This window comes from Artemia franciscana, chromosome 12 (assembly GCF_032884065.1).
Source record: "Artemia franciscana chromosome 12, ASM3288406v1, whole genome shotgun sequence".
Classification (NCBI taxonomy): Eukaryota; Metazoa; Arthropoda; class Branchiopoda; order Anostraca; family Artemiidae; genus Artemia; species Artemia franciscana.
In genome coordinates this window covers 37,220,999-37,245,880 of record NC_088874.1, presented here as the reverse complement: position 1 = coordinate 37,245,880, position 24,882 = coordinate 37,220,999, and the positions used below count along the sequence as shown (strand labels likewise).

The window sequence follows — 24,882 nt, the reverse complement described above, 5'->3', positions numbered from 1 at the left end:
AATGGATTTTTTTTAAATTGTTTAAAGACAGTATTCTTATAGAAAAGAACTAAATTCAATTGTGACTGTATTTACACATATTGAATCTGGCGATCATCTTCAAGAAGGACTGTAACGAAGAAGCATTTTCAAACATTAATATTCAAAAAATGGATTTTTTTTAAATTGTTTAAAGACAGTATTCTTATAGAAAAGAACTAAATTCAATTGTGACTGTATTTAAACATATTGAATCTGGCGATCATCTTCAAGAAGGACTGTAACGAAGAAGCATTTTCAAACATTAATATTCAAAAATGGATTTTTTTTAAATTGTTTAAAGACAGTATTCTTATAGAAAAGAACTAAATTCAATTGTGACTGCATTTACACATATTGAATCTGGCGATCACCTTCAAGAAGGACTGTAACGAAGAAGCATTTTCAAACATTAATATTCAAAAAATGGATTTTTTTTTAAATTGTTTAAAGACAGTATTCTTATAGAAAAGAACTAAATTCAATTGTGACTGTATTTACACATATTGAATCTGGCGATCATCTTCAAGAAGGACTGTAACGAAGAAGCATTTTCAAACATTAATATTCAAAAAATGGATTTTTTTTAAATTGTTTAAAGACAGTATTCTTATAGAAAAGAACTAAATTCAATTGTGACTGTATTTAAACATATTGAATCTGGCGATCATCTTCAAGAAGGACTGTAACGAAGAAGCATTTTCAAACATTAATATTCAAAAAATCGATTTTTTTTAAATTGTTTAAAGACAGTATTCTTATAGAAAAGAACTAAATTCAATTGTGACTGTATTTAAACATATTGAATCTGGCGATCATCTTCAAGAAGGACTGTAACGAAGAAGCATTTTCAAACATTAATATTCAAAAAATGGATTTTTTTTAAATTGTTTAAAGACAGTATTCTTATAGAAAAGAGCTAAATTCAATTGTGACTGTATTTAAACATATTGAATCTGGCGATCATCTTCAAGAAGGACTGTAACGAAGAAGCATTTTCAAACATTAATATTCAAAAAATGGATTTTTTTTTAAATTGTTTAAAGACAGTATTCTTATAGAAAAGAACTAAATTCAATTGTGACTGTATTTACACATATTGAATCTGGCGATCATCTTCAAGAAGGACTTTAACGAAGAAGCATTTTCAAACATTGATATTCAAAAACTGGATTTTTTTGAATTGCTTAAAGACAGTATTCTTATAGAAAAGAACTAAATTAAATTGTGACTGCATTTACACATATTGAATCTGGCGATCATCTTCAAGAAGGACTGTAACGAAGAAGCATTTTCAAACATTAATATTCAAAAAATGGATTTTTTTTAAATTGTTTAAAGACAGTATTCTTATAGAAAAGAACTAAATTCAATTGTGACTGTATTTACACATATTGAATCTGGCGATCATCTTCAAGAAGGACTGTAACGAAGAAGCATTTTCAAACATTAATATTCAAAAAATGGATTTTTTTTAATTGTTTAAAGACAGTATTCTTATAGAAAAGAACTAAATTTAGTTGTGACTGTATTTACACATATTGAATCTGGCGATCATCAAACAGTTCGTGGTAACGAACTGTAGTAAGGAGCGACCCGGCTCAATAGTAACCAAAAGTCGAAAAAATGGAATTTTGGTACCAATAGCTACATCAAAAGAATCGCATTTTAATGCTGATTTTAAATATATAAGTTTCATCAAGTTTAGTCTGACCCATCAAAAGTTACGAGCCTGAGAAAATTTGCATTATTTTAGAAAATAGGGGGAAACACCCCCTAAAAGTTTTAGAATCTTAACGAAAATCACACCATCAGATTCAGCGTATGAACCCTACTGTAGAAGTTTTAAGCTCCTATCTACAAAAATGTGGAATTTATATTTTTTGCCAGAAGGCAGATCACGGATGCGTGTTTATTTGTTTTTTTGTTGTTTTTTTTTCCAGGGGTGATCGTATCGACCCAGTTGTCCTAGAATGTTGCGAGAGGGCTCATTCTAACGGAAATGAAAAGTTCTAGTGCCCTTTTTAAGTGACCAAAAAATTGGAGGGCACCTAGGCCCCCTCCCACGCTAATTATTTTCCCAAAGTCAACGGATCAAAATTCTGAGATAGCCATTTTATTCAGCGTAGTCCAAAAACCTTATAACTATGTCTTTGGGGACGACTTACTCCCCCACAGTCCCCGTGGGAGGGGTTACAAGTTCAAAACTTTGACCAGTGCTTACATATAGTAATGGTTATTGGGAAGTGTACAGGCGTTTTCAGGAAGATTTTTTGGTTGGAGGCAGGGGTTGAGAAGAGGGGAATATGCTGGGGGAACTTTCCATCGAGGAATTTGTCATGGGGGAAGAAAATTTCCATGAAGGGAGCACAGGATTTACTAGCATTACTTAAAAAAAAAAACAATGAAAAAGTTTTTTTCAGCTGGAAGTAAGCACCAGCATTAAAACTTCAAACGAACAGAAATTATTACCCATATGAGGGGCTCACCTCCTCCTAATACCTCGCTCTTTACGCCAGAGTATTTTTAGTAATTTCAACTATTTATTCTGCGGCTTTTGTGATTCAGGGGTCATTCATTATGAATTGGGACAAAATTTAAGCTTTAGTGTAAAGAGCGAGGTACTGACGAGGGGGCGAACACCCTCATATATGTAATAAAAACATAAGAATACAAAAGTTCTTTACGTAAGCTAATTTATAAGTTACGTATATCTTTTACTTATAAAAAGATTCGTAAAAAATTAAAAGTTCTAGTTGCCTTTTTAATTAACCGAAAATCGGAGGGCAACTAGGCTTCCTCCCCCGCTCTTTTTTTCTCAAAACCATTCGATCAAAATTATGAGAAAGCCATTTAGCCAAAAAATAAAAAAATAAATATACAAATTTCGTTTTAATTATTCCTCTGCGGAGAGCCAAAATCAAAACATGCATTGATTCAAAAACGTTCAAAAATTAAATAAAAAAAACAAGTTTTTTAAATGAAAGTAAGGAGTGACATTAAAACTTAAAACGAACAGAAATTACTCCTTATATGAAAGGTGCTTTTCCTTCTCAACGCCCCGCTCTTTACGCTAAAGTTTTTTACTGTTTTAAAATGTAGAGTTGAGAAAGAGTCAAACTTTAGCGTAAAGAGCGGGGCGTTGAGAAGGAAAAGCCCCTTTCATATACGGAGTAATTTCTGTTCGTTTTAAGTTTTAATGTCGCTCCTTACTTTCATTTAGAAAAAAAAACTTGTATTTTTTTATTTAATCTTCAAGAAGGACTGTAACGAAGAAGCATTTTCAAACATTATTATTCAAAAATGGATTTTTTTTGAATTGTTTAAAGACAGGATCCTTATAGAAAAAGAACTAAATCCAATTGTGACTGTATTTACATATATTGAATCTGGTGATCATCTTCAAGAAGGACTGTGACGAAGAAGCATTTTCAAACATTAATATTCAAGAAATGGAATTTTGTTTAAATTGTTTAAAGATAGTATTCTTATAGAAAAAGACTAAATTCAATTGTGACTGCATTTACACATATTGAATCTGGCGATCATCTTCAAGAAGGACTGTAACGAAGAAGCATTTTCAAACATTGATATTCAAAAAATGGATTTTTTTTGAATTGTTAAAGACAGTATTCTTATAGAAAAGAACTAAATTCAGTTGTGACTGTATTTACACATATTGAATCTGGCGATCATCTTCAAGAAGGACTGTAACGAAGAAGCATTTTCAAACATTAATATTCAAAAAATGGATTTTTTTTTGAATTGTTTAAAGACAGTATTCTTATAGAAAAGAACTAAATTCAGTTGTGACTGTATTTACACATATTGAATCTGGCGATCATCTTCAAGAAGGACTGTAACGAAGAAGCATTTTCAAACATTAATATTCAAAAAATGGATTTTTTTTTGAATTGTTTAAAGACAGTATTCTTATAGAAAAGAACTAAATTCAGTTGTGACTGTATTTACACATATTGAATCTGGCGATCATCTTCAAGAAGGACTGTAACGAAGAAGCATTTTCAAACATTAATATTCAAAAAACGGATTTTTTTTTTGAATTGTTTAAAGACAGTATTCTTATAGAAAAGAACTAAATTCAGTTGTGACTGTATTTACACATATTGAATCTGGCGATCATCTTCAAGAAGGACTGTAACGAAGAAGCATTTTCAAACATTAATATTCAAAAAATGGATTTTTTTTTGAATTGTTTAAAGACAGTATTCTTATAGAAAAGAACTAAATTCAGTTGTGACTGTATTTACACATATTGAATCTGGCGATCATCTTCAAGAAGGACTGTAACGAAGAAGCATTTTCAAACATTAATATTCAAAAAATGGATTTTTTTTTGAATTGTTTAAAGACAGTATTCTTATAGAAAAGAACTAAATTCAGTTGTGACTGTATTTACACATATTGAATCTGGCGATCATCTTCAAGAAGGACTGTAACGAAGAAGCATTTTCAAACATTAATATTCAAAAAATGGATTTTTTTTTGAATTGTTTAAAGACAGTATTCTTATAGAAAAGAACTAAATTCAATTGTACCTGTATTTACACATATTGAATCTGGCGATCATCTTCAAGAAGGACTGTAACGAAGAAGCATTTTCAAACATTAATATTCAAAAAATGGATTTTTTTTTGAATTGTTTAAAGACAGTATTCTTATAGAAAAGAACTAAATTCAGTTGTGACTGTATTTACACATATTGAATCTGGCGATCATCATCAAGAAGGACTGTAACGAAGAAGCATTTTCAAAAATTAATATTCAAAAAATGGATTTTTTTTGAATTGTTTAAAGACAGGATCCTTATAGAAAAGAACCAAATCTAATTGTGACTGTGTTTACACATGAAATAAATTTAACATTTCAAACAAGAGTTTTCCCCACTTCTTATAACGTTTCAAAAGTTATTGGGAAGACCGTAATAACCCGTTTATTACCGCCGATGTCAATACTATAAAAGTTCCCTCAAATTGTAGAAAGAGCGTTATATAATTCGGATGTATAATTTTTTTTTTAAATTAGAATGGCTCTCAAAGCTTCATTTTAGTTTTCAAAAGGGACATAGGACTAATCATACTATGATCATTGCTAGCCAGTTTGTGAGTTATTGCCGTGACAATGGAGAAATTTTTGCAAGCTTGTTCCTGGAAATTCAAAAAGTTTTTGACTCAATTTCTCATTTGATTTTATTTTCTACTTGCAATAATTCGGGGGTTCGTGGCAAAGCATTGGATTTTGTATAATCGTATCTTTCTGAGAGACACAAGCTACTGTAGTTAATAATTCTGTTTATTTTTCATTCTACTGTTGTCATCGATTGGTTTTCCCTCAGGGTTCGATTATAGACCCTCTTTTCTTTCTTCTTTAGATTAACGACCAGTGTTTTGGTACAGTTTCATCTTCTCTAGATGCAGTTTGTTGATGATACATCTGCTTCTGTGGGTGGTAAATATTTACCATGCATACAGTCGTATTTCGAAATCAATCGATGACAGTAAAATAGTGCTTAATAAGAAAAAAATAATACTTATTATCTAATGTAGAGTTGGGTGCAGGGTTCGTTATGCTTGAAGAAGGTTTATTGTATATTGAAAGAGTGAGAAGTTTTCGCTATCTAGGTGTGGTTGTCGACGAGAATCGATAACGATGACGAGATATCGACGAGAATCGATGATCATGGAAGGATCAGATCAGTGTTGTTCGTTTGAAAGGGGCGATAGTATTTATGAATCGGTTAAAAAATACAACTCTTTACTCCGCACTTAAATCACTTCATTTTAATATAGTAGTATCTCATTTTGATTATACGGGATTAGTATACCTAAATTGGTTTCAGTCTAATCTTACTCCACTTCAAAAGATGCAGAATAAGGCTGCTCGTGTCCTTCAGTCATTTCTGTTTTCTGCTTCCCTTATGCCAAATAAATCAATCACGGAATGGTTATGTGGATATTCTCCCGGGGAGTCTTAGTGCCCAGTCTATATTTATATTTATGTTTAAAATTAAATTCGACGAGCTCTTCCTGAATATTTTTATCAAGTGAACCTGTGTTCTTTATATCCCAAAATGCCCATTTCTACTCGACCTGGGCCCTTATTAATCTCTTTGCCAAAGTGAGATAGGTCAAGATTTACCGTGCGGGATATGGTTCATTTGATTTGTTCGAGACTTGCTGTATCTATAGATGTTACATCTATAGGTGTAATTATATATATATATATATATATATATATATATATATATATATATATATATATATATATATATATATATATATATATATATATATACTAGCTGTTGGGATGGCGCTTTGCGCCACCCCAACACCTAGTAGGTGGGGGCGCTTTGCCCCCCCCCCAAGCCCCCCCGTGCGCGTAAGTCGCTACGCGCCATATTAGTTGCGCGCCATTGTAGTTGTGTCCCTATTTCCCACCTGTGATATATATATATATATATATATATATATATATATATATATATATATATATATATATATATATATATATATATATATATATATATATATATATGTTTTTAACCACGTAAAACTTGCAAATATACAACATTCTTTGCTGTCCCATTGTCTGTGCATATAAATAGATTGTCAGGTTTACCGACTCTTGAACATGCATCATATAATGGTCCATGGGAAAACAATCCGTATTCAGATCTATATCTCATAATTCTAATGATTGCCCTTGAGCTTTGTTGATGGTGATTGCTAATCGACCATTCTCTGTGTCGCCGTCGTCATTTATATATCCTCCTGTGCCCCCCGGCGTCCCCGTTGTAGTTGTGTCCCTGTGTCCCGGTCGTCATTTATATTCCCTGTGTCCCGGTCGTCATTTATATTCCCTGTGTCCCGGTCGTCATTTGTGTCCCGGTGTCCCAGTCTGTGATTTCTCTTTGAGTGTCCCGGGCGTCATTTATATTCCTTGTGTCCCGGTGTCCCGGTCGTCATTTGTGTCCCGGTGTCCCGGTCTGTATATACATTCGTTTTTGAATTGGTCTTTTTTTTAGTTTTTAGTTTTTTACCTTTTTTTTAGTTTTTTTAGTTATACCTCATGATTCTAATGATTGCCCTTGAGCTTTGTTGATGGTGATTGATAAAGAACCTTGAACTAAATCCAATTGGATTTTTTTATTTTTCGCTAGAATATTTGACCCTTAGATAAGATACATTTTTACTCTTAAAATTGCTGTCGCTAGCAAAGACTGTCCAATTTTCATTTCTTGTCCAAAAATTTTTGGGCTATAAAAATTTAATATATTAAAATTTATAAAAATTAAATTTATATAAAAATTTAGGGCTATAATGAGAGAAAGATTGAGATGGCTAGGATCTGTTCTGCGGATGAAGAATGGCATATTGCCAAAACTCGTCTTTGTCGGCCAAACAAAAAGCAGGCCGTCCCCGAAACGGATGGGAGGATGTTGTAAGAAAAGATTCAAGGAAAATAGGAACTTTTTATAAGAGTGTTAAAATGGAGGCTTTAAATATATTCGGATGGAGGAGAGTTTGCGTAGTTGTGTTGGCCTCAAGTGACTTTATACTGCAGTGAGTTGTTAGTAGTAGTAATAAAAGAATTGAACATCAGTCTGAAAAACGACAATAAGAAAATATGAAATATATTTTACGATAAATAAATTAAAGCCCAATAAAAGATAGTCCAGGAATCATTAAAAAATGTGTCAAAAGCGTGTAAAAATTATTGGAGCTATAGTACTAAAAACGTAACCCAACTTTCATTTTTCTTCCAGATTTGTAGTAGGCCTACAAAAAAAAATTGCAAAAGACGCATAATCACGATTTAAGTTGGTAAGATAAATTAAAATAAAAATAAAAAAAACTTCGAAATGTATTGCATTAACTAATTAATGAATTGTCAGTGTAATAAAAATAGAAGTTCATGGGCTAACAAGAAATTTATTAAAAGATGCAAAGAATTCGCAAATACTGAAACTTTAAATTGTCACTGTAAAAAGAACTCAAGATAATACAGTAAACAAGAAACAGAATGGAATAGAATATAAAAACTAAACAACGGAAAGATAGTCCACGAATCAGTAAAAAATCGTGTCAAAAGCGTCTAAAAATTTCAATAGTACTAAAAACGTAACCGAACTTTCATTTCTCTTCCAGATTTGTAGTACAAAAATAAATTTGCAAAAGACGCATAATCACGATTTGAAAAAATAAAAATAAAGTTGGTAAGATAAATTAAAATAAAAATAAAAAAAAACTTCGAAATGTATTGCATTGATTAATTAATTAATTGTCAGTGTAATAAAAATAGAAGTTCGTGGGTTAACAAGAAATTTATTAAAAGATGCAAAGAATTCGCAAATAATGAAACTATAAATTGTCACTGTAAAAAGAACTCAAGATAACACTGTAAACAAGAAAAAGAATGGGATAGAATATAAAAACTAAACAATGGAAAGATAGTCCACAAATTAGTAAAAAATGTGTCAAAAGTGTGTAAAAATTACAATAGTACTAAAACGTAACCCAAATTTCATTTCTCTTACAGATATGTAGTACAAAAATTAATTTGCAAAAGACGCATAAATCACGATTAAAAAATAATAATAAAAGTTGGTTAGATAAATTAACACAAAAAGGAAAAAACTTCAAATAAATTAATTTTAATTAATTAATTGTAAGTGTAATAAAAACAGAAGTTCCTGGGTTAACAAGAAATGTATTAAAGATGAAAAGAATCCTGAAATATCGAAACTGTAAATTGTCACTGTAAAAAGAACGCAAAATATTACCGTGAAGAAGAAACAGAATGGGATAGAACATAAAAACTACCAAATGGCGCGTAATAATTTAGTAAAGCAGTGTAAAACAGAGTGTTAATCGGCGTAAAAACAAACGAAAAGATTGTATATTACACGCTTTCTGTCTTGACCTATGTGATTGTATGGATGAGTAGGGTTAAGGACTCATTCAAGTACTGATCTATATTAATTACTAATGTAGGAAAACAGTCTTCCTTTTCTCCTTCTCTCTTTTTTTATATGCGTTTGTGCTGTTGCATTGGTGATTTCTTTTTTCATTATAGATATATATATATATATATATATATATATATATATATATATATATATATATATATATATATATATATATATATATATATATATATATATATATATATATATATATATATATATACATATATATAACTAAATATATATATATATTTTACGGAAAATTTTAGGTCGGTCTAACGCACCAACAATTTCTTGGTGCGTTATTGTTTGTAATGGGGGCAATCACATCTTTAATCTCTCGCTCTTGACGCTAAAGTTTTTATTATTTTAAAAATGTTTCTTATTCTAATTAAATAAAAAAAAATTGCGACAAAACTTCAAACTTTAGCATAAAGTGTGAGGTGTGGGCAGCACCTCTTACGAATGGAATAATTTATGCTAGTTTTAAGATTTTAATGTTACTCCTTGCTTTCAGTTGAAAAACTTCTTTTTTTTAATTTTTTATCATTTTTCCAATAATGCCGGGGTATCCGCCTCCAACCTCCATGGAACCACTTGAAAATTCCCCCATGGAAAGTTCCTATTGCTTAAAATTACTTTTTTAAGCATTTTTCTTACCCTGATTTTTTTTTAGCAACGTTCAGACTCGACCTCAACACCCCCCCCCCAAAAAAAAAATACACTGACGATGTTGTCTTCGGAATTCCATATAACTCACCTGAATGGTTTTCTTCACTGTTTTTACGAATGTGCCCTCACCTTCTTAGTTGAACATGATAAATCCATACAAAAAACACTAGAGGCTCTGAATGGGAACTTATATCAAAAGGTACTTATGTATTATAGCGACCACACCCTGAAGTGAAGGTAGGTTAATCCTAATGAAATATACCAAAATATGATGAAAGTATAATACTTTAGTAACAAAATTATGGAAACTACAACAGAGAATTATGGAAAGCAGGCCGTCCAAAACCTATTATATTAAAGACCTAACCTAACCAACTCTATGCATTAAATATTTAGTTAGAATACACCTGTATAATAATTTACCTAACTCAGGCTAAACTAATTATCTCCGAGTGCACATAGAAAAACCGGTTTTACAACAGTTCAAAAAAAAAGTGTGGTCGCTATAATACATAAAAACCCATCAAAAACTAAACTATCCTTTTGCTTCCTCAAAAGTGTCAATTCACGAGATCTTTACTTTTCTTTCGTTTAGAGGGAAAAAGTCTCTTTACACATGATAATATCCTGAGTTTTCAAGATAAAGAAACGTATTTGTTTGTTGACATTCTATTTGACTAGCTCACACTCATTGAAACTGGAATTACTTTGGAGTTGATAAACGTCAGACTCGATAAAGGGTCGATAAAATGAAACCCTCGTGGAAATAGAATGAAAGAGAAACGTGATTTTATGTTCAAGCTTTGAATTCAATTTCGTATGATTTTTCCCGAAGACTTTTCCTCGGACACGTGGATGGATCATATTTAGTGCTATCTTGGCTTCCTTTTAGAAAATTAATATTGTACGGGAAATCTTATATTAACGTTGAGTACCTCGTCATAACTAATGTATCAACATATTGCTTTAACGTGAAAAATCATTAAAATGAAGACTCCCGTGGACATTCTAATCAAAGAAAACGTGAATTTCTTTATGAGCTGTAAATTCAATTTTGTATAAATTTGCGTTGAACCTTTTTCTTTTGACGCGGAATAAATGATGTCTTACGCTTTTATTGCGTACTTTTAGAAAGTAAGACTGCAAGAAGAACTAATCCAGTTCTATTAAATCTTTGATGAATCAAAATTTCTCGTGCGGTTAGGCTGGGCAATGCCATGTGGTATAGGCACAAAACCCATTTTTACAGTAAAATACGGAACCATGAGACAATAATTAGGCCCGTACAACTGTACTTAAGCGAAATTGAACTATCAAAGCTATGGATGCTGAAGCAGAAAGACTCTTCAACTAGGGTTTTCAAGGGATATCTTTGGACTTCCGCTTCAATACCTGGGTCTTGAATAAAAAGAATTGCTTTTATGAAGAAATCGTAACCCTCTTTTCCAATCCGCTCCTGGGAGTGGCGAATTTGCTTCCTTAGTAGATAATAAAAAAACGTAGTAGACCTTTATCAACCCCCCCCCCCAAAAAAAAAAAAAAATTTGATGCCACCAGTCAGAAAAATTATCGTACTATTTTCTATGTTTTTATTTCTTTTTCTGTGTCACCAGCTACTACAAGGAACTGCACAATAGCTTATTGAGCTCATTAAGAACTAATTTTCTATTTTGTCTCGTTTTTTTAATACATGACTGTGTAAATGTAAGTAAAAGAAGTAAAGTAAGTAAGACGGCACTATATCCTTAAGGTCCAAACCGGCGGTGCTGATCTCCGTTTCATGGCCCTTCAGCCAGGAAGTGCAATGGAGGGTTGGGTGCCAACCATCCTGTACTTTCACACACCCTCCTTGCTTACCATCCCTAGATTTCTCCAGGTACCCATGTAGAACTGGGTCGACTCTTGCTGAGCTTACAGATTCACGCCACTGATTCCCGTCCTAAATTAAATAACTGGTCACAACTGGGATTGAACCCGTGGCCCTTGGACAAAGAATTCCCACGCCGGCGGGAATCCCCCATGGGGAAAAGACTGTGTAAATGGGTAGCTACCCAAATTTCTCTACCATATTAACGCTGAGTATTTCGTCTTGTCATAACGTATCTATCAACAAATTGCTGTAATGGCAAATAAGTGCCTTTTGAGAATTGAAGTAAAATAGAACGCGACTTGCAAGCGACTCTCGTGGATGTCTCTTAATAGCTCTACTTCAAAAGACACTATTTGCTTTTAGATTGTCAAAATAGCGTATCTTCAGAATTGGTTTGTGTATTAAGTTGGAACTCTCAGAGAATGCTTAAAGGGGAAGATCAATTAACCAAAAGGCAATATGTGCGACTCTACGTGACTCTATGCAAGCTTCTGCATAGTTCGATGACTTTGTCAGAATTCAACAGAATTCAAGTAAAAGAGAACGTGACTTTATGCAAGCTTCCCCCCAATATTTTCCTTGAACACTTGGATGTATGATACTTTTTGCTTTCTTTTAGAAATTGAGGATCTCGTGGAAAACTAATATATTTCAAACTGCATATTAGAAAACTAATATGTTTAATGATGAAGATTTATTCCCATTTTTTGTTGATTGAGTAGAGGTGGAATGTTTGACAAAGGAAATATTTGGGGTGGAAAAAGGTTGAGAGGGATCGTTTGTGGGGGTTTTTGGAAAATAGACAATTATTAGTTTTGAAAATTGTTGCAGATTTATCCGTGTGAGTGCGGTGCATCGAGGAATGCATTTTTGGAATAGCTCTACTCTTTTTTACTTATTTTTGTGTGCGTGTGTTTGATGTATGTTCAATTTGCCACGGCCCGGTGTTTTTTTTTCAGCTAATATGTATCGTATCATATCAAAGATCATGTAGAGCTGTTCGGCCCTTGATGGATCAAAATAATCAGTAGTACACTCCTCGTGCGTTCGTAAGTTAGCGCTGAGTACCGTTTCATAATTTGTATATCCACAAGTTGCTAATTAGTCTGAAATCGATAAAATAAATGTCACGAAGGGATTTAAATCTAAGGAAACGTGACTTTATTTACCAGCTTTTATATTCACTTTTTTTCAATTTTTCCTGAAACCTTTTTCCTCGTGCAAGGATGATCTTTTATGCTTTCATTGCTTCCTTTTAAGTTAAGCCCCAGACGAACCAAACTGAGCAGTAGAACAATCACGTTTTTTTTTTTTTTTTTTTTTTTTTTTTTTTTTTTTTTTTTTTTTTTTTTTTTTTTTTTTTTTTTTTTTTTACCACAACTCATGCACTTGTAAATTGACAATTGCTATATTTTGAATGTTTTGAAGAAAATCTTTGATCCACCCAATCCACAAAACCTTTCCCCCCCCTCAATCCACAACAAAACGACTCCCGCGCAGGATTGCAGTGCCTGTTGACAAACTTCAGTCGGTACGTTGTGCCCAACAGCGGTTAGCGAAGAGTTTTATGCCTAGTTTTGTAAAAATGTATAACGAAAATCAGGAGGATCGATAAGTGTATTGTTTTCTTTTTTTCTTTTTTTTTTTTGCATCGCTTTTTAATGTGACTATACCAAAGAAATTTGGCAGTGCCATGAAAATTTTGGTGAAAATAAAAATTTATCTATCTATCATGTCTGATAATTGATGTAAGTGGGTTTGATGGTGCTAACAAAGAATAGATTGTATGGCTGCTAATAATAACAAAAATACCTTAACTAGACTCAAAATCTACATAAATTAAATATGCTTGGACTAATAACGCATATTATGTTTGCATGTCCAACCTTTTCTGTGTTCAAACAGTTCGTGGTAACGAACGAACTGTAGTAAGGAGCGACCCGGCTCAATAGTAACCAAAACTCTAAAAAATGGAATTTTTATACCAATAGCTACATCAAAAGAATCGCATTTTAATGCTGATTTTAAATATATATATAAGTTTCATCAAGTTTAGTCTTACCGATCAAAAGTTAAGAGCCTGAGAAAATTGCCTTATTTTAGAAAATAGGGGGAAACACCCCCTTAAAGTTTTAGAATCTTAACGATCAGTCCTTACACCATCTGATTCAGCGTATCAGAGAATCCTATTGTTGAAGTTTCAAGCTGTTATCTACAAAAATGCGGAATTTTGTATTTGTTGCCAGAAGGCAGATCGCGGATGCGTGTTTATTTGTTTGTTTGTTTTTTTATTTTTTTATTTTTTTTTCCCCAGGGGTGATCGTATCGACCCTCTTGTCCTAAAATGCTGCAAAAGGGCTCATTCTAACGGAAATGAAAGTTCTAGTGCCCTTTTTAAGTGACCAAAAAAATTGGAGGGCACCTAGACCCCTCCCACGCTAATTATTTTTCCAAAGTCAACGAATACAAATTCTGAGATAGCCATTTTATTCAGCGTAGTCGAAAAACCTTATAACTATGTCTTTGGGGACGACTTACTCCCCCACAGTCCCCGTGGGAGGGGCTACAAGTTACAAACTTTGACTAGTGCTTACATATAGTAATGGTTATTGGGAAGTGTACAGACGTTTTCAGGTGGATTTTTCGGTTGGGGGAGGGGTTGAGAAGAGGGGGACATGTTGGGGGAACTTTCCATGGATGAACTTGTCATGAGGGAAGAAAATTTCCATGAAGGGAGCGCAGGATTTTCTAGCATTATTTAAAAAAACACAATGAAAAAATAAATATGAAAAAGTTTTTTCAACTGGAAGTAAGGAGCAGCAAAACTTCAAACGAACAGAAATTATTACGTATATGAGGGGTTCACCTCCTCCTAATACCTCGCTCTTTACGCTAAAGTGTTTTTAGTAATTTCAACTATTTATTCCACGGCTTTTGTGATTCAGAGGTACTGACGTGGGGGTGAACCCCTCATATATGTAATAAAAACATGAGAATACAAAAGTTCGTTACGTAAGCTAATTTATAAGTTACGTATATCTTTTTCTAATAAAACAGTCGTAAGAAATTAGAAGTTCTATTTGCCCTTTTAAGTAACCAAAAAATCGCAGGGCAACTAGGCTTCCTCCCCCGCTCCTTTTTTCTCAAAATCATTCGATCAAAATTATGAGAAAGCCATTTAGCCAAAAAAATAAATAGGCAAATTTCGTTTTAATTATTCCTCTGTGGAGAGCCAAAATCAAAACATGCATTGATTCAAAAACGTTCAAAAATTAAATAAAAAAAAAGTTTTTTTTTAACTGAAAGTAAGGAGCGACATTAAAACTTAAAACGAACAGAAATTTCGTCGTATATGAAAGGGGCTGCTTTCTCATTAACGCCCTGCTCTTTACGCTAAAGTTTTTGCTGTTTTAAAAAGAAGAGTTGAGAGAAAGAGTCAAACTTTAGTGTAAAGAGTGGGGCGTTGATGAGGAAGCAGTTCCTTTCATATACGAAGTAATTTCTTTTCGTTTTAAGTTTTAATGTCTCTTACTGAGCTCATCAACCATGTCCCTAATGAGTTCTTTATTTGTTTAATCTTTATCTTTTTGTCGTAGAAGGATTGAGCAGAGGGAGGTTAATAGCTTTTTTTAACTTCTCAACAGGTCTACTTAACTTAAGGATCTCTCCTTCATGGCTACACATTAGAGGTGTGAACGCATTGCAGGATATTTGTGGGTTTTCCAATCCAGTAGGTCTTGTGGCTTGGCTTGTTTGGCCAGTTGCAACCTCGTTATAAATCCCTCCATTTATTACTGATGCTCCTAATTTATTGTCCTTCCCTTTTTAGAGCTTGCAGTCTGTGTTGTTGGCTGTATGAGTCTCATTACAACTTTTTTTTTGGGGGGGGGATTCATCTTTTTAGGGGCAGGCTCTGAAGTTATGGGCTTCTGTAAAAATCAAGCATCTCTATTTTCCCCAACAGTTTACAGTTATATGGCCAAATTTCAAACGTTCGTATCATTGCCTTTGGGTTTGGCACATGTTCATGAGCATAAATCTGGGCACCCCATACAGAAATTATTGCTGGGAATGGTACATCAGTACTGAAGTTAATTAAGATCATATATAACTCTTGTCTTTTACTACTCTTTGATGCATCTTCTTCATTTGTAATTTTGGCATCTTTTATATGTGATTGAGCCTTTACTTCTTCTAACACCTTCTCTTTAGGTCCAACTGCCCGGGGTACGAATATTTTTCCTTCCATGTTTTTCCCAACTCTTTTTCTCCGAACTTCAGTACTGTTAGTTGAAGTTAGTTGAAGTTCTCTCCGAACTTCAGTAACAACACTTCAGTATTGTTAACTTTTAGTCCTCTTAGAAGCAATTTCCTTGCTCTTGGCCAGTACTTCCACAGCACCACTAAGTGTTACATTAGGGTGCGCCACCCCAAAATTCCTGCATACATTTTGTGACAGTAACTTTCCTATGTATCCTATATATGTCCTCGGTAAAGGTCCATTTTATTTATTGTCAGCAGTCTTTCCCCACACCAGGACACTGGGAGCCGGACCACCAGTGCCAACCCCAGGGGCCCTATCACACTGTAGTGGATGAGCAGAAGGCTCACTCTTGTCCTTTGTAAACCTGAGTAAACACTCAGGTTTGCAATACCTATATGGAGCATACCTACACGCACCAATATGGAGCTCCTTAGGAGTACAACACGAAACACCTTTTTTTCTAGGTTATCTTTAATATTTGCTCACAAATTGGCGAAATATTGATGGTTATTCCAGAAGAGCCTTTTAAGAGATTGTCTTCTTCCTCTCCACCTCTCCATTACTCTTTCTCTTATCGTCAGTCTTCGGATTTTCGGTTGGGGTTTTAGGAGGACATCTACTTTGTGAAAACTAAGGACTAGATGGCAATATTTTTATGAAAGATTTTCAAAATCTCTAGTGTGTGCACTAGAGAATAGTGTTTGCTGATTGATTTTATGTTAACATTTCCAACTTTTTTTTTATTCAAGGTCAAAATATTGTTTATAGCTGCTGGTAACTGGTGTGTTATGCTATTTCTTATATTTGCGTCCTTTTCCGAACAGCAAAGTTTGTTGTAGCATTAATTGCTCGTAATTTAATTACGAGCAATTTAATTTAATAGCATTTTGTTCGAAGAATAGAAAGCTGAAACAGTGTTTGCGAGGTTTAAACCGCATTCACAAGAGCTTTCAGGCACGATATTATCCATTGCTCAGTCGCACAATAGTTATAGCTTAACAGACAATTTCCGATAGATTTACTAACCATAAGGAAATAATGTACAAAGCACGTGTCATTGGGTGTTTCCTTCCGATTTGAATTTCCACAGAAACCTCGCTTTATCTAGAAAATGTGGGAAACCCATAAAGATACATCCTTTGTCCTGATGGAAATTAAATCAATAAATACAAAGTAAAGTTATTTGTTGATTGTTTTTGGTTTAGAAAACTAAGATGATTTATATCTTTAAAAGGAAGTTAAGTATTAGTACAATTGAACCGTCTGTTATTGAAAGAGGATGTGTCATTTTTTTTTTTTGAAACGGGGATATTGTTATTTTCGATTTCTTTGGTAATTTAGGTCTAGCTCCCTGCACGAATTATATTTGGTTTTCGTATGTTTTCGTTTTTTGTTATTTTTTTCGCTTTTTCTTGAAAGGGCAACTGTGAATTAGTATTTTCTTGACTAAACTGATTGCTAGACAAAGCAGTTTGTTATACTTTTATAAACATTGTATTAAATAAAAGTAAAATCTAAATACTTCAAATAGAACGTTTAAATTCTTTTTAAAAGAAAGAACTGAAAAGACATATACTAAAAGCAATTGCTCTTATTGAGCAAATATCTGGTACTTACCCCTCCCCCTGAGAAGTGTATGAACAACAGTACAAGTAACAAATTGTTCAGTAAGCACTCAAGCACAGTGCCTTGTAACATTGAATAAAAAAAAAACAAGTGAGTGACATTAAAACTTAAAACGAACAGAAATTACTTCGTATTTGAAAGGGGCCTCTCCCTCCTCAACGCCCCGCTCTTTACGCTAAAGTTTGACTCTTTCTCTCAACTCTACTTTTTAAAACAGCAAACAACTTTAGCGTAAAGAGCGGGTCGTTGAGGAGGGAGCAGCCCTTTTCATATACGAAGTAATTTCTGTTCGTTTTAAGTTGCAATGTCGCTCCTTACTTTCAGTTAAAAAAACTTGTTTTTTCTTATTCAATTTCTGAACGTTTTTGAATTAATGCATGTTTTGATTTTGGCTCTCCGCAGATGAATAATTAAAACGAAATTCCCATATTTACTTTTTTGGCTAAATGGCTTTCTCATAGTTTTGATCGAACGATTTTTAGAAAAAAGGAGCGGGGGAGGAGGCCTAGCTTACGAGTTAGCTTACTTAACGAACTTCTGTATTCGTATGTTTTTATTACGTATATGAGGTGGTTCACCCCCTCGTCAGTACCTCGCTCTTTACATTAAAGCTTAAATTTTGTCCCAATTCCTTAAGAGTGACCCCTGAATCACAAAGGCCGTAGAATAAATAGTTAAAATTAGTAAAAATACTTTAGCGTAAAAAGCGAGCGAGGTATTAGGAGGAGGTGGACCCCTCATATGCCTTTTAATTTTTGTTCGTTTTAAGTTTTAATACTGCTCTTTACTTTCAGCTGAAAAAACTTTTTCATATTTAGTTTTTCATCGTTTTTTATATAATGCTAGAAAATCCTGCGCTCCGTTCATTGAATTATTTCCCTCCATGGAAAGTTCCCCCAACATATCCCCCTCTTCGAACACCCCCCCAACCAAAAATCCCCCTGAAAACGTCTGTACACTTCCCAATAACCATTACTATATGTAAACACTGGTTAAAGTTTGTAACTTGTAGCCCTCCCACGGGGACTGTGGGGAAGTAATTCGTCCCTAAAGACATAGTTATAAGGTTTTTTTAACTATGCTGAATAAAATGGCTATCTCAGAATTTTGATCCGGTGACTTTGGGAAAATAATTAGCGTGGGAGAGGGCCTAGGTGCCCTCCACTTTTTTGGTCACTTAAAAAGGGCACTAGAACTTTTTCGTTTCCATTAGAATGAGCCCTCTAGCAACATTCTAGGACCACTGGTTCGATACGATCACCACTGGGAAAAAAACAACAAACAAATGAACACGCATCTGTTATCTGCCTTCTGGCAAAAAATACAAAATTCCACGTCTTTGTAGATAGGAGCTTGAAACTTCTACTGTAGTGTTCTCTGATATGCTGAATCTGATGGTGTGATTTTAGTTAAGATTCTATTACTTTTAGGGGGTGTTTCCCCCTATTTTCTAAAATAAGGCAAATTTTTTTTGGCTCGTAACACTTAATGGGTAAGACTAAACTTGATGAATCATATATATTTAAAATCAGCATTAAAATGTGATTTTGATGTAGCTGTTGGTATCGAAATTCTGTTTTTAGAGTTTCGGTTACTATTGAGCCGGGTCGCTCCTTACTACTGTTTGTTACCACGAACTGTTTGATATCACAACTTTCTGACAAGTTGCAGTAGTCACAGATGTACCAACAGCCTATATAGACACACAGTTGCGTGGAGTCGTATATTGCCCGTAGAAGGATTTCAATACACATCTTTAGACTAGGCGTTAACCTCCGGCGCTCCCACAGCCAATCAGCGCGGAAGGATCTTGGCTCTATTCCGGAAGCGAAAACAGAAATTTCTGTTGTGATCAATAATTTCTGTGTGTCTATATAGGCTGTGGTGTCTGGTTTTGACGCAGCGCCAATTAATATCGCGACGATGGCCATGTGTTGCTTTTGAAAAATGTTTGCGCAACTGTGTGTCTATATGGGCTGTGACCAACAACGGTCGGACAAACCAAAACTGAAACTGAAGATCTATGTTATCAGTTCTACTGCATCGACTAGGAATATTTCAGAAATTCAAATATATATCCTTTAGGAATGGTCTTGATTCGAAATACATTCTTTTTGTTTGAATTCCTCAACTCATTGTCGTCTACTACCTAACCTTGAGAGCCCTCCAACTGAAGGACCAGTTACTAGACACCGACAAATAAAAAAGAATTGTCCACAGTTACTGACTTGCTCAGCCTATATAGTACTGAGAGATATCGTAAATCATTTGTTCCATATATTAACCGTCATTTTAATAATATTGACGCGACTAATATTTAATGTTTGATTAATATGTGCTTGATTGATATAATGTTTGTTTAAATTTTCCTGTGAGTGTTTTTGATGGCATAAATTATTTTTGTCATGATATGCTAATGCTAGCTCCGGCTATTGTAGTGAATATATATTCTATTCTATATCTTAAAGTTAGGGACCTTGTTTGCTTTTTTCCATCTTTTTTATTTACATTTTCATCCTTAAACATATTTACATGTATATTTTTCCACATTTGACTTATTGCTTCCTTGTCTTTCTGTGGGTTGTATGCAAATCTAAATTGAAATATTGAATACTCACCGAAGATTTCAAATGTTATTATTATTATTATTATTATAATGATTTTTTATTATAAAATTATTTTTTGGGACAAACGTCACAATGCCCTCACATAGTGCAGTCGGTATGAATTGCTGCACAATACAAGGTTAGAAAGTAAAGACGTTTTGTCTGATTTTTGATTTTTTTTAAATAAAAGGGTAAAAATAAGTGTGGGGGGGGTCAAATAGTCCCCGTCAATGCTTCTGGCGGGTATGTTTTATAATTACAAATAATTTTGTCAGACTGTCTTCGTTGTGTTGTACTGGACGGTTGTTGTGTTTAATGCTTATTGTTTCAGTTTCGGAAACAAAATAGTCAATAGTCAATAGAAGAAATTAAAAACTCCTAGTTCTTTGTTTCGAATCTCGAAATTTGATTTTTCTACGAAACAAAATACTTTAAATTTTTGCGGCTTCCCTGACCTGTTTAGTTAATTTAATAACAAAATTGGTCAACAGGAAATCTATATAGTGAAGGAGCTGTTACGACAACAAAAAATGAAGCCCCTTGGCAAGCAATAATGACATTGATGTATTGGGACGAAGTACAGGCTGTTCACCCCTTTTTGGTGCTGAAGATAGGAGACAGTTCAGTTGTTAGGTCTTTTTTCACAGAGGCAGGTAGCAAGTCTCTCCTCCAACTTTATGACAGCTGAGATCGAAAAAAGGGTCCTATCAAACAGTTCGTGGTAACGAACTGTAGTAAGGAGCGACCCGGCTCAATAGTAACCAAAACTCTAAAAAATGGAATTTTGATACCAATAGCTACATCAAAAGAATCGCATTTTAATGCTGGTTTTAAATATATAAGTTTCATCAAGTTTAGTCTAACCCATCAAAAGTTACGAGCCTGAGAAAATTTGCGTTATTTTAGAAAATAGGGGGAAACGCCCCCTAAAAGTCATAGAATCTTAACGAAAATCACACCATCAGATTCAGCGTATCAGAGAACCCTACTGTAGAAGTTTCAAGCTCCTATCTACAAAAATGTGGAATTTTGCATTTTTTGCCAGAAGGCAGATCACGGATGCGTGTTTATTTGTTTTTTGTTTTTTTGTTTTTTTTTGTTTTTTTTTTCCCAGGGATGATCGTATCGACCCAGTTGTCCTAGAATGTTGCAAGAGGGCTCATTCTAACGGAAATGAAAAGTTCTAGTGCCCTTTTTAAGTGACCAAAAAAATTGGAGGGCAACTAGGCCCCCTCCCACGCTAATTATTTTCCCAAAGTCAACGGATCAAAATTCTGAGATAGCCATTTTATTCAGCGTAGTCGAAAAACCTTATAACTATGTCTTTGGGGACGACTTACTCCCCCACAGTCCCCGTGGGAGGGGCAACAAGTTACAAACTTTGACCTGTGCTTACATATAGTAATGGTTATTGGGAAGTATACAGGCGTTTTCAGGAGGATTTTTTTGGTTTGGGGGAGGGGTTGAGAAGAGGGGGATATGCTGGGGGAACTTTCCTTAGATAATTTATAATGGGAGAAGAAAATTTCCATGAAGGGAGAGCAGGATATAGGCTACTAGCATTATTTAAAAAAAAAAAATTAAAAAATAAAAGTGAAAAAGCTTTTTCAGCTGGAAGTAAGGAACAGCAATAAAACTTAAAACAAACAGAAATTATTACCCATATGAGGGGCTCACCTCCTTCTAATACCTCGCTCTTTACGCTAAAGTATTTTCAGTAATTTCAACTACTTATTCTACGGCTTTTGTGATTCAGGGGGTCATTCTTAATGAATTGGGATAAAATTTAAGCTTTAGTGTAAAGAGCGAGGTACTGACGATGGGGCGAATCCCCTCATATATGTAATAAAAACATGAGAATACAAAAGTTCTTTACGTAAGCTAATTTATAAGTTACGTAAATCTTTTACCAATAAAAAGATTCGTAAAAAATTAAAAGTTCTAGTTGCCTTTTTAATTAACCAAAAAATCGGGGGGCAACTAGGTTTCGTCCCCCGCTCTTTTTTTCTCAAAATCATTCGATCAAAATTATGAGAAAGCCATTAAGCCAAAAAAAAAATATGTAAATTTCGTTTTGATTATTCCTCTGCGGAGAGCCAAAATCAAAACATGCATTGATTCAAAAACGTTCAGAAATTAAATAAAAAAAAACAAGTTTTTTTAACTGAAAGTAAGGAGCGACATTAAAACTTAAAATGCACAGAAATTACTTCGTATATGAAAGAGGCTGCTTCCTCATCAACGCCCCGCTCTTTACGCTAAAATTTTTTACTGTTTTAAAAAGAAGAATTGAGAGAAAGAGTCAAACTTTAGCGTAAAGAGTGGGGCGTTGATGAGGAAGCAGCCTCTTTCATATACGAAGTAATTTCTGTGCGTTTTAAGTTTTAATGTCGCTCCTTACTTTCAGTTAAAAAAACTTATTTTTTTTATTTAATATGATGAAAGATCAATCCACTACGCTATCGGAAGGGTTTAAGATGGCTAAAGCATGAATCTATTTTCAATAGAAAGATCAATTTTTTGTCTCTAAAAAATGCAAATATTTGTTGTTGTGCATTTAAATCCCTTGGAAAAGGAATGGGGCAATGTGGCTTCACTTTATATTATTTAGTGAAAGGAGGGGCAATGGAAAGAAAGAAAGAAAGGGGCAATCGCCTTGCCTGACACTCATTGCAGAATAGACCAATTTTGACTTTAGACACTTGTTTGCATGTTATTCCACGTAAATTATTAAGTACTGTGTCAATTCTAGGTTCTTGGTTCAACCTGCCTGAGACCACAGGTAGGCTAGCCTTGTTTATCTCTCATTCCAGGCAATCTAATTGTACTATGTCAATTTTAAATTCTTGGTCAACCTGCATGAGACTCTAGGCAGGCGTGCCGTGCTAAAAGGTAACAAACAAGTATTGGTCGAATAAGTGAGGCACACTTACTCTCGCCGTTTATCCGTGTCATTTAACCAAACGCTTGGAAAACTATAGGTTCTATGGCTATCTTAGCTCTATGACTATCTTACCTTAGTTCTACTACCCTATGAATGACGCATGAACGGATAATAGATAGACATCTCTATTGAAAATCTATTAACACTACGATCATTTTTATACAATCCTAATAAGGGGGTTTAATGCCAGAATTGCCTCTCACTCAATTGGACTCTCTGTCTTGGCTTTTTCTACAATTAGTCATGGCTTGATGCCCGCAACTATTCGATTTTAATTCAAAAATCAACGGATTTTTGAATCCTTTTTTCAAGCTTCAACTTAATCATCTAATCGTATGAAGCGTTAAAATAAATGTCTATGTTGCCGTGGACTACCTCCACCTTTAGAAACCAATGTGCCAACGTACGGCATTACTGCCTCTGAAACTGGGGGTCCATTATGAATATAATTTTTCGATAATTCTAAATCAATTGACCATCTCAGAATTTTCACACAATAGCTTTTTGGACTTTTTTTTGGCTAGAATTTTTGTTTTGCACCACGAAATGACTGAAAGAAAGGGGAAGGAAAGGGGGAATGTGGCTTCAATTTATATCGTTTACTCAAAGAATTGAAACATTGAAAGAAATTGAACAAGATTGAAAGAAATGAAACATTAATTACTAGACGAGATAATACTAGTCTTGGCAATCAAATAATTATGGGCTGTCTGGGTGGTTAGTCCCTCCCCAGAATTCCGTATTGCTTCACAAGTTAGACTACCTATGAACTATTCCTATCCTTAGAAAATGGTGTGATAACCTCAAAAGGATCTTATTGACACTCTAGTGGATCTTGTGGGTGGAATGAAATCTCTGGAATGAAATGGGTGGAAAATCTCTAATACCATATAATGTTGTAAAAATGTAACAAAGAAGAAAATAATACTTCATCCTCGGGAGGGCAAGGACGTAACCAGGGAGCTACTAGGTTTGAACCCCACCCTGAAATATTTCTCTGATTCTTAAACTGGCCGCAAAAATGCTGGTAAAAAACCTTACACCCCGAAGAAAAATTATTTTGAGTAAACTCCTTTCCCCAATCCCCCAACCGTAAATTCTGGATATGGTTCTGTGAATTAGGCTTAGATTTTAGATTGAAAAGTTCTCATCCTTACTCATTTTTACAGTTCGTTCAAGGAACCTTATAACTTGTTTTATTTTCCCAAAACAGTATTTTCCCAAATTATTCTTGTATCGAGTTGAACTGGGAATCCGAGTCAACTAATTTTAGGAAAATAATATCGAACTTCGTTTTCTTGGGACTCTGTTCAGCCCTTCACTCATCTCCTCACATCGCATCTTTTTATTATTATTTACTAATATTTTAAATTACTAACAACTTTTCTCTTCTTTTCAGTTGCTGTTTTGAAGACTGATGATCGAAGTAAATTTTTCGACTCGCTCATTTCTGTATTCACTTAGTGGTTTTATAGTGTTTATTTTGTAGGGGAGGATTTTTTCCTTTCGACTTTAACAAGCTTCGGATTTTTTTTTTCTTTTTATACCATAGGATACGGACAAATAAAGTCGTACAATTTTCTTTTTGCTTGGCTATTTTTGTATAGTGCCATTTGAAAAGTGTTCCTATCAGTGTTAGAAAAAATGTCTGAAGCTTGAGTAGTTAGGTCTAATAAGCTAGAAACGAAGTGCTGACCATTTGATTGAAAATTCCATATTTCATTTTGACTGAATCCTGATGACTTGATTCCTGAGTTTAGTTGTACCTCTCGTAGTTATCATGCCCGAATATTGTTCCTGAAATTTTCACACTCCTGAGGCAATTGCCCAAAACCGCTTTCTAACCTACCCTCAAAGGGATGATGAACAGGGCAACTTGATGATGAACCACTCATT

General features: G+C 34.0%; 1 protein-coding gene across 1 annotated transcript in view; it reads left to right on the top strand.

The window, feature by feature from the left end:
• Positions 1 to 24,568, top strand: part of LOC136034073 (cell division control protein 45 homolog) — a gene marked incomplete in the record, with an annotated part of 98,361 nt that extends 73,793 nt beyond the window's left edge. Inside the window, 1 exon segment of the mRNA XM_065715192.1 lies at positions 24,386 to 24,568. Coding sequence (XP_065571264.1) covers positions 24,386 to 24,450 — 65 coding nt within the window.
• Positions 24,569 to 24,882: the final 314 nt, after the last annotated feature.